This window comes from Lissotriton vulgaris, chromosome 8 (genome assembly GCF_964263255.1).
Source record: "Lissotriton vulgaris chromosome 8, aLisVul1.2, whole genome shotgun sequence".
Lineage (NCBI taxonomy): Eukaryota > Metazoa > Chordata > Amphibia > Caudata > Salamandridae > Lissotriton > Lissotriton vulgaris.
In genome coordinates, this window is record NC_141696.1 from 550,437,185 (window position 1) to 550,453,867 (window position 16,683).

Consider the following 16,683-nt stretch of genomic DNA (forward strand, 5'->3'; position numbering starts at 1 on the left):
GTAAAGGCGAGAGTCCAATTTAAAACTGCCTGCAACACACTCAAGGCACTGCACTTCTCTTCGCCCACCTACCTAACTGAAAATGTCAATGTGCTGTCCCTTCTCCTGGAGCTTCCACTTTCAAACAAGAGCAACCCATGAACTCATGAAGCAAATCATGAAGTGCCACAAGAATTTGGAACTCTCTCCCTTTGACTCTCTATTTGACCACATGTTTCTACCTTCAAAAAAGATCTCAGGCCCTTTGTCTTTGAAAGGCACTTGGTTCTCCTTTTTTCCCACTTGCTATCACATGTCTGCTCTTATGTCTAACGTTGATTGTTTAGGGATTGCACTTGAGTACAGTGTTTAGGGATTGCACTTGTTTACAGCTTATCTCTCACTTCTTACTCTTGATTATCTGTTTTTTTAATTCTTTCTAGGCTGTATCTCTAAAGTACTTCTGTGATCGTTTGGCAACTGCTCTGATGTAAAACGCGGAGATGCCTCTAGGCCATGTCCAAGCTATATAAAATCACCTAAATTGTCATGTGGGAAGTTATCACATGTTATACCATTTTTTGTCTGTACAATCAAACGAATAAAAACATTTTTTTTAAATCACCTAAATAAATAATATAAACAAAAACATGAAAATGGATACCACAAGACAGAAAGTGCAATTGTAAATACATTTATTAAAGTGAAACTAAATTTAAAATACATACATGTATGTTTGTTAGCCGGAAGTTTCTATAAACCCATTTATTTGTTTTACAATACCTTGAATTTTGGAGGTGGAAAAGGAAGGATTGTGTAATTCGAGATTTGAGCATTTATATGTTCATAATAGAAATCACAGGGAAAATATGATACAACTAAAAAGCCCCCAGAAGTACACAAGTACACACAGGTGCTTTCCCACAAATAATGCAAAACAGCAATCCACATTGATACATCTTTCTCTTATTTTTTTTATTTATTACAGTGTAATTTTGCTTTGACAAGAGGAAAGAATATCAGAGCTGATACAATGGTGGATCTTTTGGGTGATATGTTTGTCTTAATTTTTCAGAAGATTTTTCAGATGTTCACTCTCATTGCAGAGAATCTACAATCGCTCAGTGCAGCACTGCACCAGTTAACTCAATGGGTTCAGTGGCCTTCTATCTTTTCCGGTAGTGCATCCGGAAGTATCCTGTTCAATGTTTTATATTTTGGATTTTTAATGGTGCTGAACCTAAACCTCATTTCACAAAACGAGTCAAAATGTATTCTTTCACTCATTATCAAAATGTAACATGAGAAAGTCCAAAAAGAGATTGAATTACATAAATAATTTAGGAATGATAGAATATATGAATAATAAACAAGGTGAAATACAAATGTCATACTGGCCAGCATTAAGAGGTATTATGCACATGTGTGTACAGGCTTCCGTGCATGCATGTGTGTGTACACTAGGTTGCATCAGACGTTTGTATATTTTTTTTATCTGACGACTTAAAAATTCGTGCATACTTAACTATTCTAAATTGTGTTCATGTCGTAGTGTACCTTGAACTTGCTGAAAGTAGAGGTTTGGTGTATTTCTACGAAAAAAGAATGGACACACATATGTGGAAGATTTGCAAGATGCTATATATTCCAAAAACTTACCATCCATGCTAGGAATTTTCTAATTGTATTTTTAAATTTAATTTTATGGTAAGTCATCCCTGTTATGCATTTTCAAATTTAATTTTGTATTTAAATATTACGGTAAATGAACATCGGTATAAAACAGTATGGCAATATTCTTTACCCCAGCAAATTGTTCCTTAATTTCTTGATTGTTGTAAACTGTTGAAAGGGCTATCATTCTAGTGTGAAGATATATACTTGTAGCATGAAGTCTAGACCACTGAACAATTTTGCGTAGGCTCACACAGATCACTGACCTAAAAGTAAATCATCATATTTATCAATCTCGGCGGTTGGTCAAATAGGTAACCTCTCTGGTTCATGGGGGGTTGCAAGCAAAACAAAAATACTATACTAGACATTTCTTTGTGAGGAGAGGGATATGACAAAGGCAGGATACAATGTAAAGCAAGAGTCTTGATCAGTGATCGGCAGCACCTGCTGTATGGGGTGGATCAAGCAATGTTGGGGCTTGTGATGATTAAGAGACTGTAGAACAGCAATTAAAGAGTATCGCAAGACTGTTCTTTATTAGGCTTTATTTTTAAAAAACTGTTCAAGTCAAGACATTGAGTCTTGATAGATACACACAATGCCATATGTCTGAAGTGATCCAATTGGCAGCCCCAGTTGCAGCATATGAGTGAATGGACTTGCTTCCCTCTGGTCACGTGGTCTACAATTTAGGAGTGTTCTGTCCCTCTCCGTATCTAGTTATATTTAAGGATTTTCAGTCCCCAGCCAGATCTCACAAGCATTTCCATTCCATCCTTCCCAGCAGTCGCAGTTTCCACAGCTACATATGCCATTGCCTATAACAAAGGGAACAGGGGATAATTATAACTATCAAATTGTACGGCAGTGCATTCAAATCTCTTACTTAACGAGGGTAGCAGGTCGTAATCAGAAGCTTCTCGCTGCAGCGGCGCACGTGTTCCCTTTGTGTAGGGCACTTTATTTTCAAGCAAGCGACTGCCAGAAATATGGACCTCCAGACAACTAATAGCATCTTTTCAACCCCGCTCTCAGCAAAGTGCCCAACGCTATAATCATTTTGCCTTTTATCGCACGTAAGTCTGCTTTTACTTGAACATAATATGGAGCCGTCCTTAAATGTTCCTACCGCTCTGAATAACGCAATCGCAAATCATGGGGCACATTATCTACAGCTTCAGAATGAGTCCTCATCAAACGTTCCTAAAATCTGTGTGACAGAGGGAGTCTGTTGAGTTGGTATGTGCTATTAGGATACGGGAGGGGTGTGTGTGTGCAAGTATTGAGCCCATGAAAAAAGATGCCATCTAAAATAGCTGCCTAAATGCTGCCTTATGGTGCACGAATGACATTTGGGACTGCGCTTTGAGGTAAAGCCCACCATGCCATTAAGTGCTGCTGAGGCCAACAGCCACTCAAACTTCAGGGTATGCCTGGACATCTTAAGGATGTTTGGGGCCCTGGGCAAAACGTACTTTGAGGGCCCCTGTTCGGAGCAGCTTTGAATTTATGTTCTAGTTTCATCTCTTTCATGCCCTCTTTGGCCAGGTCACTGGCAGTACACAGGAACACTAGTCCAAATTCTAAATGTGTTTACATCTAATATTCAGGGATACTGACATGTTTTCTACATTGTAACAGAGTAGAGGCTCACTAGAATTACTGAAAATAATCTCTATGAAACCCTATCATTTCCCATATGTGAGGTCCTGTGTTGATCTAAAAAACAAATAATTTTTATGGATATTGCATGAAACAAAAAACAAACTTTCTCTGCAAAATGTGTGTAATTGACTCTCACACATCACCCACAATAAAAAATAAATGAAAGGAAAACTTTATTTACCATGATCTGTTTATGAATTATTCAGGTCATCAGGGCAAGACTCACTGCCGAACAGAGCTAGCTCTATTAGGGGGCCCCTGAAAGGCTGGGGCACTGGGCCAGAGCCCACTTTGCCCATGCCTTAAAACATCTATGCTATTATGGCATGCATAGGCTTTGGAAAGTGGGATTTTTGGAATGTTTCCGAACTTTGGTTTCCCAGCTTTCACACACTACCTGTGTAGTTTGTGTTACAATAATGTAGAGCTGTTTTTTTTAAATATATACTGTTTCCTCTCAGCCTTGTATCCGCCGGGTCTAGGTAAGGCAAAGCCTATTGCTGAGAACTTTTTTTTCGGCAGACAGAATAATTACTCAGTGAACCGAGGAGCAGAGAATGTCCTTTCAAAACAAAAGAGCTAAGACAAAAAAAGCATATCCCCTAGTATTTACATACTTTAAGAATCAATTGTGAGTAAACAGTTTGTTAAATAATTTAACAAGTGTTTTGGTATCATGCTGATGTGTCCCACGTATGTTATGTAACTGCCATTTTTTAGTCATTTAGAAAAACATCATTGTGATACACACATCTGCATTCTTGAATTTATCCCCAGTTCCATTGGGCCTTTACTAAAAGGGTTAAACTGATTTCGAGGCTCATACCAACAGTTTGTGGGAAGTGTGGATGACAACGTCAGGTTGGTCAGAGTTGGCCCTGTCATTGTATGTAATCTAGAATGTATGTGATTTATGGGCTTCTTGATCTGGCAACCAGACATCCCTCAGTTAGCTCAAACTTATTATTTTATTAAGATATTTGATATACAATTCACTGAGGTTCAGGGCAAGTGGTAATAATTTTTCTGAAAACTTTTTAATTGTCCTTTTAAATTATGATTAAGTTACTCTATAACATGCTTTTTAACTCTTTCTTAGATTAGCAGTTTTTAATTATTTATTCATTCTTATCATGCATCTCCAGATTTGTATAGTATAATTCGTCTGTATTAATATAGTCTATGTATTGTAAAGGACTATTGAGCTCTTAAATTATGCTGTACCCCTTTTTTTTATATCGAGAATTAATTATTGTACTGTATATGTTCATTTTTACTGCTGCACTTTTAAAGGTCGTAATGACCGAAATAAAGTTTTTCTGAACTGAACTGATATACAAATCTCCAATACTTTGAAATGAAAGCAGCCGATGCCTTTACCAAGCCACAATTAAATATTCAATTTTAACTAGCAGATGTGTGTGTGTATATTATCTCAAGTTAATATACACATTCGACTTTAAAAAAATGTGTTTACATATGTGTAATGAATAAACACAGATATGTTCTTAAGATGTTGAAATGAAAAATATCCCATGGAATAATTGTTCTGGAATTGAATAAAACTAAAATAAAGACCCTGCAAAGAATAGGATTCTTTCTTGGCAGCTGGAGGTAATCTTTTTCATTGATGCCAATCTCGTGCATGACATCTCTTAAAGGGCGTTGCACCTTTGGATTGCACCACCACACGCCATATAAATGAGGTAGGCTTTCGAAACCGCTCTGGGGCACCTTAGTCTTGTTGTTCAACGCTAGTATGCTCTGTGGAATACGTTCGGTCATTTCAAGTGGAGGATTCTTCAACCTTATGCCATAACACTAGAAAAACATGTTTTTTTTCATGAAGGTTGGAAGCAAAAGCAAGAGATTTGTGAAGAGACACTGGGGCTTATTTACAAGCCCCTTGTGCCACTGGTGCGTCACTTTTTTGTGACGCACCGCTGGCGCAACCTCCTGCCCCATATTTAGAAGGACACGTAAAGCCACCCTTTGTGGCTTTTTCTATCCTTGTAAATATGGCCCCTTCTCATGCAATACTTTGCGTGATAGGTGTGTGCCATGGGAGTTGCTGTGGGTGTTCCCACGCAACACTCGTGTATTTTACAGCATTTCCAGATTTACAAGAATTCCTTAACCTGGAAATGTGTCAGAATACTACGCCAGGCACAACGAGGAGTAATGTTTACATTTCTCCTTGCTTTTCCACTTTCTATAGGTGCTGCATTCTGCGTCACACATAGGAAGTGTAAATCACCTCTTTTTATATTGTTTTTGTTATTGTTTTTGTGCAGGAAGGTACCCCTTCCTGCACAGAAACAATCTCTCTGCAACGTAGGCACCCTTGCACCATAGCGCAAGGATGACTGCGTGCCTCATGGCAGACGATTGTGTGCCAGCACAGGAGAACACACAGGGATGCGTCATATTGTTGTAAATATGACGTATCTATGAGTTTTGAAAGTGCCGCAGCATGGCGCAGCCCAAGGGCTTGGAGTGTAGTTATAATTTATGCAATTCACCTCTCAGAGAAGTGAAACCTCTAATCTATACTGCACCTGTACAAATGAGACCATCGTGCTTGTCGCAGTCTCTGTCATCACATTCGCAGAATTCGCCTGAGACGTACCACTCCTGAGGGGAACAGATGCACTTTCCACAGTGACAGGAACCTGCAATTACAAAGATCATTGCAAGCAGTTAAACCTGATTTAGGCCATTTTAGTACCATACACAGTTTGCTTCTCACAGGCTAGGGTCTTGAACGCAGGTAATCAAGGGAAAAAAAGCTTATCCAATCACGGCTCTCGCCGAGGTGAAGTTTAGCATTTAAAGTGGCCCTCTGCGTAATGTCACCCTTTCACAATGTTGTTTCATCAGAATTTAAAATCAGACGCTCCTTTTTTGCTCGAGAAAGCAACACGCAAGCCACAGCACATTTAAAATGTTGTATTGCTCGGCGCAAGATTGATGGGAATGGGAGAGACGCCGGTCTTCACAGAGTCAGGATTCCCTTTTCAGACAGGTGTCTCTGGGACTACGGAAATAAAAAATGAACCTATTTCTTTAGAGCTTTAGACATGTCAGCATTATTCAGTCAATTTCTTGTATCTCTATAATAACCGAAACACAGGCAGTGCTTTTTTAATTCTACATAGCAACATTAAATTCACTCTATAAGGAAAGTTGAAGCACAGAGTGTGTGGTAAAAATGGCAAAATGGTAAAAGAATGAGTACAGTAATACATGTATTTAGAAAATATAAAATTCGAGGTGCGTAATTAAATCCAACCATTGAATAGCCGATAGAGCATGGCTCTTCGACTGATCGGAGCAGCCTTACGCCCCCCCACCCCAGCGCCTTGAGACCCTTGCGGGTGAGTAGCACGCTTTACAAACCACTGATTGTTTGATTGATTGATTGATGTATAATGGGCTAAAACCTCAATGTATGACATTTGAATCGACTCCATGTAAGCATGTGTTGTCTAGAAGGGTGGTGTCCTGGCTGCCTATTAATAGAATAAATGCTACAGGCCTCAATTATGAGGGTTTGACGTAGGGCAGTGCTGCAAGGAATCATGCTGCGCTCCCATACGTCACAGCAAAAGGTCTGAAATGCGCCGTATCCAGTGATTAATTTGTAAAAAAGTGAGTGTTGGGTCTCTGCTCAGGGGGTAGCGCTAGCTGGAGAAATGGGCTGGTGTAAGCTGCCTCCTAAATAACTTATTTTTGCGAGAGGATGTGGTCTAATGGACAGAGCTGCCAATTTCAGAGCTGGGGAAGCAGGTTTGAGTCTTAGTGTGGCTCAACATCCTGTGATTCTGGGCAAATCACGTAATCTCCCTGTGCTTGCAAAAGGAGTGTGTTCTTAACAGGTGATGAAGTGCTGGTGTAAGTACCAGAAACCACCTGCTCAAATTAAGCACTGGCCTTATCTATGTGATACGCCGCATTCCTGTCTTTTTCCTCAGCGCCGGTGCACAATGGGTTGCCATACCCCAATGCAGGCACATTTGCACCATGATGCAAGGGTGCCTGAGATGTGGGGCTGGTTGATTTTGTGCCGGAAGGGACACCTTCCTGCACAAAATTAATCAGCACACATTGAAAAAGGAAGGCACGAGGAGAAGTAAAAATATTTCTCCTTGTTGCGCCTCCCTATCGCCACCCCTCGGGTGGCATTAGGTTCTGACATATTTCCAGGTTTACGGTTTCTCTTAAATCTGGGAATGTGTCAGGTTCCATGGATGTTGAGTTGGATCACCCTCAACAGCACCCATGCGACGTCCTTTTCATTACTTTTTCTGCGTGAACGGAGCACATATTTATAAGGCCATGAAAATCCACATAAAGTGGCCTTATAAATATGGTGTGGCACATTGCGCCCCCAGAACATTAAAAAAGTGACATTCTGGCATCGCTAAAGTGCCAGTAGGGCCGAGTAAATGAGGCCCTATATTTGGATCCACTGCTAGTAATAGTCCCTAATAATAACAGATTCTTAGTGGTATGTATTAATGTTTTGCGACCAAATTCAGGTGGCAAAACATAAATATTTTACAGAGCCCTCGGAGGAAGTGGTAACCCATTGCAAATGCGAAGGGGTTCCGAAGGGTCCCTTTCCTCTTAGAGAATGTAAAAAAAACATTTTTTAAGACCAGGAACTGCCTGCTCTTAAAAAATGAAACTTTAAAGTTTTGTTTCCTTTTTTTAATCGCATTCCGCTTTTCTTGAGGGAAACAGACTGCATTAAAAAAAATCATAGACTTGGTGTTTGGCTGTAGCAGAAGACCACCATCCCTGTGACAGCTATGATTCATAGTGGGTCACAAATTGCGACCTACCTCATTAGTATTCATGAGGTAGGTCAATTTGTGACTCACTGGATAGCACTAATTTAAACTAAAAAGACTTCATACAATAGATATAGCGATGTTCTAATTGTGATTCGCAGAAAGAACAATTGTTACTTACCTGAAAACAGGTGGTTCTCCAGTATTGGTGTCTTTCATAGATTCACATGCTTGAATGTTCCCCGTCATCAAAGTGGGAGTCCCATGGTAAATAAAATAGCAATAACATACTAACAACATATGTATGTGAATACATAACACATAAAATATATACTAGAAAAAATATAGCAAATACTCCAAAACAATTCCTACATAGGAATACATGGTGGAGAGAGTAAACACTTGTAACATATTCCTGTCATTATGTTAGTCCAAACTACAGCTAATCAGGCGCCAGCACCCTTCCAGAACCTTCTCCTCAGAGCTCAGACCCTCAGATTTTCGTAGCACAAGAGTGACCAAAGAGTCGATGAGGAGAAGCGAGCCTCTGAGGGAAGTTGGGTGGGTCGCATGTGAATCTATGAAAGACACCAATACTGGAGAACCACCTGTTTTCGGGTAAGTAACAATTGTTCTTCTCCAGTATTAGGGTGTCTTTCATAGATTCACATGCTTGAATAGAATAGAGAGCAGTAACAGCCGAAGAGGCCCGAATTGCTATGCAACAGCATGGAGAAAACCAATGAGACAATAATACAGTCATGTAAGTACTGATAGCAATCATATAAAAAAAACATAATGGAGGAGGGAAGACAGAGGCTCACCTTAGTTAAAAAGATGACGAAGTACTGCCTGCCCCACTGCTGTATCCCCCTCATTGATGGCATCCAGGCAGTAGTGTTTCGTGAACGTGTGCCTGTTGGACCACGTGACTGATCGGCAGATCTGATGAAGTGGCACACCAGCAAACAGGGCGGTAGAGGATGACATCGCCCTGGTGGAATGAGCCCTCACTGAAGATTGTAGAGGCTTGCCAGCTTGCTGATGGCAGAAGATAATGGCTGAAGAAATTCAACGTGCAATATTTGGCTTGGTAACAGGGCGCCCTTTACGCATGCGTTCATAGGCAATGAACAGTTGATCGGACCTGCGAAAATGGGCTGTCCTGTTGATGTAACATTTAAGGCATCTTTTGATGCCCAAAGAGTGCAACCGTTGCTCTGCCAGAGATTGAGGATCGGCAAAGAAAGTCTTTAAGAAAACAGGTTCATTAAGATGGAAATCCGTAGGCACTTTTGTCAAAAAGGTTGGGTTGGTGCGAAGCACCAGTCAGTCAGATTTGAATTGGAGAAAAGGAGGTTTAATAGTAAAAGCGTGAAGATCACTCACGCGACGAGATGATGTCAGAGCAAGGAGAAGGGCTACCTTCCAGGTTAGAAACTTCAAGTCCGAGCTATGGATAGGCTCGAATGGCGCCTTCATTAGTTGGGCCAAGACGACATTGAGATGCCAAGTGGGAGGAGGATGCCGAAAAGGTGGGCACTTCCGGAACAGTTCTTTGAAAAACTGACGAAGAACTCTGGAAGAGCAGAGAGAGGAGGAGCCATCCTTCCGGAAACGAGAGATTGCCGCCAAAAAAACTCTCAAAGTAGCACGGGAAAGCCCTGATTGAGCCAGGTGCAAAAAGAACGGAAGTAGTTGTTCCGGAGTGGAATGGATAGGATGCATATTATTGGCCGCGCACCAATGACAGCATAACATAACACATAACATGAGTATTTGTAAAGCGCACGTTCACCACTACGGGCATCTTGGCGCTGAAATAACAGATGTTTGTTGTTACCCAACTCAATGGTACTCATTTTATCGACCCCAAATGGATGAAAGGCTGAGTGGACCCGCCGGGATTTGAACCTGTGACCATGAGGTCGAACACAGGCCCCTGCAGTAGACGCATTAGTCCACTGAGCCACCAGACCCGGCTAACAGAACCTCTTCCATTTGAGCTTGTAAGTCTTAATGGTAGACGGAGCTCTGGCCTGAGCGAGAATGTCTCTGCATTCTGGCAAGATATTTAAATGTGCAAATTCAAGGTGCTCAGGTTCCAGGCCGACACTTGTAGAGAGGAGGGGTTCGGATGACAAATCTGACCTTTGTCCATCATGAGGAGGTCCGTTCGAGGATGGAGAAGGATGGGCTCGCACTGGGACAGAAGGAGCAACTCGGAGAAGAAAACAAGTTACTTACCTGTAACTTTGGTTCCCCAGTATTGGTAACTTTCTTAGATTCCCATGCTCTTTGTTTCATTCAGCGCTCCTTGAAAGGGGTGTCCAGTTTCTAAACCCTGCATTTCCCGCTGGATTTCTAGTGCTATACATTTTTGCCATCAAGCAGCGGGGAAACCACTTCAGCGAGCAGTTCATCCTCATTCTACGAGATCAATGGCTTTATCGGCAGCTCTATTCGCAGGTGTCCCGATCAAGGACATATGTAGAGCGGCGACATGGAGCAGTGTCCACACCTTCACTCGCCACTACTGCTTGGATTCTTCTGTTAAAGAGGATGTTGCAGTGGGCCAGGTGGTTTTGAGGAACCTTTTCCAATAAGTCGGTGAGCTTTCCTTCTATCCCGCCATCCTGTTTGCATATTTTGTATTACTTGTTATTATTTTTTGCTTTGTGAGGCTAATGTGTATCTGATTTTGTTATCGAAATTATGTATGACATTTTCAGGTGCACATATTACAAAATATGCTTTTCTCTTTACTGCTGACTATTCTGATACAAAGCATGGGAATCTATGAAAGTTCCAATACTGGGGCAAGAAAACAAGTTGCTTACCTGTAACTTTGGTTCCCCAGTATGGTAACTTTCATAGATTCCCATGCGCCCACTCGCCTCCCCTGGGAAAGCTCAGCCTTATTGTCTTATGATGTTGCTGTTCACAACGGCTACGAAAATCTGAGGCTCTGAGGCTCTCTCAGGAAGGTTCTATGGGGTGAGGCTGCTCTGATTGGCTACTGCAAGAATTTGGTCTCTTTTACAAAAAGAGGTGGATAAGCTACAAAATGAGATGAGGCCTAGGCCTATTTTTCACTTTGTGCTTACTACTAAGGTATTTTCTATTTACCGAGGCTCCCATTCCGACGACGGGGAATGATACAAAGCATGGGAATCTATGAAAGTTCCAATACTGGGGCAACCACGCCTGTCGGGGCCATCTGGGGGCGATCAGGAGAATGTGGCACGGCTGCCTCCGCATCTTCCATAGCACACGAGGCACCAGCAGAATTGGAGGAAAAGCTTAGGCGAATAGATCGCACCAATTCATCAAAAGGGCATTCCCGCACAACCCGTGGTGGGGATGCCAACTTGCGTAAGATGGACATTTCCGGTTCTTCAGGGCTGCAAAGAGATCCAGAGACGTACGACCCCACCGTTGAAAAACGAGGTTGAGAGTTGGTTGATGCAACTCCCGCTCGTGGGTCGATGACGTGGACCTGCTGAGGGAATCCACTAGGATGTTGGAGACGCCCGGCAGATGCACCGCCGTCAGTGGAATATCGACAGCAAGAATATCGTGGTCAAGGATATTGAATTTAAGGTAAGAAATATCGTTTTTAAAAATATCGAAGTTAGTAATATTTGCAAAAGTATAGTTGTTTAAAATATCGATTTTTAAATTAGTGTTATGTATCTTAGTATGTATTTTAAAAGTATGTAATCAAATTTTTTTGTATCAGAATTGCTTTTGTTTTTTAATATATGAGTTACATTTTTAGTAGTGATTAATTTTATGTTTCTTAAATTTTGCGTTTTTTAGTTCTGTAGTGGGTTGTGGTTTTAAAGGGGAATAGGGTGGAAAGTAATTAAATGATAGTAAATTAATAAATATGTTTTATTAGTATTTATTTAATTTAGATTTTATAGTGTTAATTGTGGGAATTAATTTAATATTAATTATTAATTGGTTGAAAATGATTGTTAATTCATTGGTAATTCAATTCAATTCAATTCAAAGATAGCTTTATTCGATTTTTGACAGTAAAAAAACATAAAAGCACATTTCATTACACATAATATTAAAAAAGATAAAAAGCACAGTTTTGATTGTTTAAAAAAGGGAAAGTACTACAGTAATATTTACATTAGACTTGTATCATCAGTCAATTCATGGACGCTCTACAGTTAACTGCATATTTCAAGAACCTAGCTACAGCAGTCACTGTAATTTCATCCTGTAGCATGTATAGTTTCAGTAAGGCTGGTCTGCATTGTCTCAAACCCCATAATTTAAGCAGTGGGAGTAGGTGTCTCTTTCTTCCCCATTCATAATATTTACAAAATAATATAACATGAATGTTAGATTGTTTGGAGATGTTATCACAAGGACAATTCATCAGGTTAGCAGACCAGTCATTTATGTTAGAAAATGTCAACAAACGGAAAAGACAGTCAGTCCTCATCCTAGTTAGCAGAAATCTTATGTAGACAGAATATGTGGGAGACAAATAAAACGGAATACCTGTACCATGCAGCCAAAGATGATGATACACAATTGTTGGTTTATTGCCCTCTAAATAAGAGCATCTGTCTTCAAGGAGACCTAGGCAGCATGCCTTGAGTGCCTTTTTCGAGATAGAAGAACATGAGTTTGGATTTTCATACAAGTCAGAAAGCCCCAAAGAGTTTAAAAGTTTTTTGACATAGGAAAGCCAGGGTATTTTCTGTGAAGCAGCTAGGGTCATGCAGTCTGTGATCACATCTTTGCTGAAGTCTGTTTTATTCTAAGTCCATATTTTATGGCACAGCAAAATTGGACTTGTCTTAATTATGTCATTAATATGGACCCGGGCGAGCTCATTATGACAGATAGTGGTAGAGATGGATCCCGGTACTGCTAGCAGGTATCTGAGGAAGGCGTTCTCACTGGTTTGTATCTCACGGCAGTCCGCGATACCTCAGATTCCTGCACCATACGTCGCTGTGGAGACGCATTTTGCTGCATAAATATTGAGCAGTATCTGAACCGGCTTTCCTCCTAATTTTTTAGCAAACTTTTTTAGGGCACCAATTTGTCTAGAAAAAGCCATATTGGGTGTGTTGATGGCTGTATTCCACGTTCCCTTATTGTTAAAAAGAACACCCAAATAACTAAAAGTTTTTGTTAAGCTTATCTTTGTTGAATTTAAGAAAGTGTTGCAGGCTATGTTCTTTTTTGTACTACAGCACATAGTAAAGGTTTTACCCACGTTTATCTTGAGTCCTCTCATACCCATGAATACGGAAAAACCTGATAGTGCTTTCTGGAGACCTAACTGTGTCCTTGACAAGATGACAGCGTTGTCCGCATATAGTAAGATTGGGACTGCCATGCAATTAATTTGAGGATAATCCACGTCTAACTTAGCCAGGTAATTTGCAACACTATTTATATAAAGGTTAAACAGGAACGGGGCAAGAATACATCCCTGCCTAACACCTTTTTTATGGGGAACTTTTTAGTGCAATTTCCATTCTTTTCAAAGCGAACCTTAGCCCCTGCTCCTCGGTATAGTTCCTTTATAAAAGCAAGTATGTTTATGTCAACTCCTAGATCTATGAGGGTGGACCAGAGAATGCTATGATTAAGGCAGTCAAATGCTGAACTTAAATCAACAAAGGTCATATATAAGTTGCTTTTCTTAGCCATTAAATATTTATCTGTGATCAGGGCTAAGTTGAGGCATTGTTCCACCGTGCCAAGGCCAGAGACAAATCCATATTGAAATTTGGAGAGGACATCATTTTCCGTGGCCCAGGTTTGTAGTTGATTTAGTAGTACTCTTCCAGCTACCTTCATCATGGAGTCCAGCAGAGAAATTGGTCTGTAGCATTTTGGATCCATTCTGTCTCCCTTTTTAAAAATTGGTATTATTATGGCTTCTTGCCATGTTGTAGGGAAACCCTCTGACGCATAAGAATTGCGGACATTGGTGAGAATGGGGGCCCATAGATGTATATTGTCTTTGAATATGTCAATTGGAATTCCATCTGGTCCTGGGGCTTTTGAGTTTGCGCTTTCCAAGACAGCCTGTTCTATTTCTAAGTGAGTAAAATTAGTATGAAGCGGAAATGACCCTGTCTGAGTTCTTTGGAGATCATTCTCCTGTGGGCTCTTTAAATCGAGGTTATATGGTTCAATCAGCTCATCTAATTTATATAGCTCTGTAAAATAGTCAATCCACACATCCTCCGTAATGGCAATTTCTATGAGGTCGGACGTCCTGTCCCTAAAAAAAGGTGCGTTCACTTCCCTCCAGAAAGCTGTATTATCCCTTAGGGTACTCGCTTTTGTTAGTGCCTCCCAGGCTGCATCTTTAAATTCCCTTTTTCTTTTCTTGATTGACTGTTTATAGGCTAATTGAGCGGTTCTAATTTCTATTTGATTTTTTGGTGATACTTTTAGTATGTCTTTAGGTTTATTATGAGCTTTTGAGCATTCTGAGTTGAACCAGCCAGATGTCTTGGCCCTGGAACTTTCTTTTTGTTTTCTAGTTAGGTTTTTCCTAATTGTAATTGCTATTTTTTCAAAGGCAATTTTTATTGCTAATGGATTTGGAGGATAATCAAGACATATCGCAAAAAGTCCAGGGTCGTTCATAATCAGGTTTTTTTAAAAAGTTTCTGTATTTACTTTGGACCATATTATAGCGTAGCCATTTAACCGTGCCAGGGATATGGAATGACAGTAAAGACTTTCCGTTATACCCACAGACTGATTAATACTAGGGGCAATATAGAATTTAGCACTAATCGGATAGTGATCGCTCATCACTATATCTTCTCTTTTAAATTCCAGAGCATCACAGTGATGGCTATTTGACATCAATATAAAATTTATTGTCGAGAATAAACCCCTTCCATGAAATGTTGGTTGGAAATCGGTCATTGGGTCAGTCAATTCATTAAAAATTCATTGGTAATTCTGTTAATTGTGTTATTTTTGTAGGAGCGGGTTGTGGGTGTATAGGGGAATAGGGTGGGTATTAATTTAATTGTAATACATTTGATAATAGTTTTTATATATTCATATTTTTAATTTTGAGTGTTAACTGTGGGAAATAATTAATAATGTTTTATCAATAATCTGTTAATTAATTTGTATTAATTTGTAATTAATTATGTTTGTGTAATTTTGTAGGAATGAGTGGTGGGTTGCATAGGGAAATAGGGTGGGAAGTAATTTATTTAAAATTAATTAATAATTAATTGTTAATTAAAGGTAATTGATTAATTATTTAAAAAAATATATGGCAATTGAGTCATTAATTTGAGATGCGGGTTGAGGTGTTTATAGTGGTGAAGGGTGGGAAGTAAATTATTTTCAATTAATTAAAAAGTTGCTGTTAATTGATAATAATGTGATAATATAAAATTTGTTATGGAAATTGTGTAATGATTTTTAGGTGTGTGTTGTGGTGTTTATTGGGGTAGAGGGTTGAAAGTATTTGAGGGTTTATTAATTAATAATCATGTTCTCATTATTAGTCTTTCATTAATTGATAAATATTTATGATAATTGTTTACTTTTCTTTTGTGTGTGATTTTTGGTTTTATACGGGTAATGTTTGGTGAGGAAAATTATTTTTTTAGATATTTTTTTATTTATATTATTTGTTTCTTTGATATTTATTTATGTTACTTATGGAAGTACACTTTTTTCGAAATTTAGATGTGTGTTGTGAATTGTGTGGTGTTATAGGGTAGTAAATAAAAAATAATAATTTTATGTAACAAAATTTTTTTTGATTATAATAACTTTCAATTCAATATGGTTATTTGAAAATCATTTTTTTATTTTTATAAAATAATGTTTGTAGGTACTTTTCAGATTTTTTTAAACATTATAATATGTTTCTATCTTTTGTAATTGTTATTATTTCTATATGTTTTGTTTTTTATTTTTTTTATTTTTTGTATTGTAGGTAATCTTTTGTTTCATTTTAATTTTGAATTGACTTCAGTTGGAATATTAATTTGAACCCTCTGCTATCCAACACTTTCCCTACTGTTGCACTCACTGAAGTGGGAATAGTAATTTTTACCCCTACGCTAATTAACACTTTCCCTACTGTGGCACTCACTGGAGTGGGAATAGTAATTTGTACCCCTCTGCTATTCAACACTTTCCCTACTGTTGCACTCACTGGAATGGGAATAGTAATTTTTACCTCTCCGCTATCCACCACTTTCCCTACTGTTGCACTCACTGGAGTGGGAATAATAATGTTTACCCCTACGCTATCCAACACTTTACCTACTGTTGCACTCACTGGAGTGGGAACAGTAATTTTTATCCCTACGCTATCCAACACTGTCCCTACTGTTGCACTCACTGGAGTGGGAACAGTGATTTTTATCCCTATGCTATCCAACATTTTCCCTTCTATTGCACTCACTAGAGTGGGAATAGTCATTTTGACCTCTCTGCTATCCAGCATTTTCCCTAATGTTGCACTCACTGAAGTGGGAATAGTAATTTTTACCCCTCCGCTATCCAACACTTTCTCTAATGTTGCACTCAC

General features: G+C 39.3%; 1 protein-coding gene across 1 annotated transcript in view; it reads right to left on the minus strand.

Annotated features, from left to right (window-relative positions):
- Positions 1 to 657: 657 nt before the first annotated feature.
- ITGBL1 (integrin subunit beta like 1) overlaps positions 658 to 16,683 on the minus strand; it is a 1,224,736-nt gene continuing 1,208,710 nt past the window's right edge. Inside the window, exons 10-11 of the mRNA XM_086934369.1 lie at positions 5,880 to 5,993; positions 658 to 2,474 (exon numbers count right to left, since the gene is read on the minus strand). Of these exons, the coding sequence (XP_086790495.1) occupies positions 2,383 to 2,474; positions 5,880 to 5,993 (206 nt within the window). The 3' untranslated portion in view covers positions 658 to 2,382. The remainder of the gene's footprint in view (positions 2,475 to 5,879; positions 5,994 to 16,683) is intronic.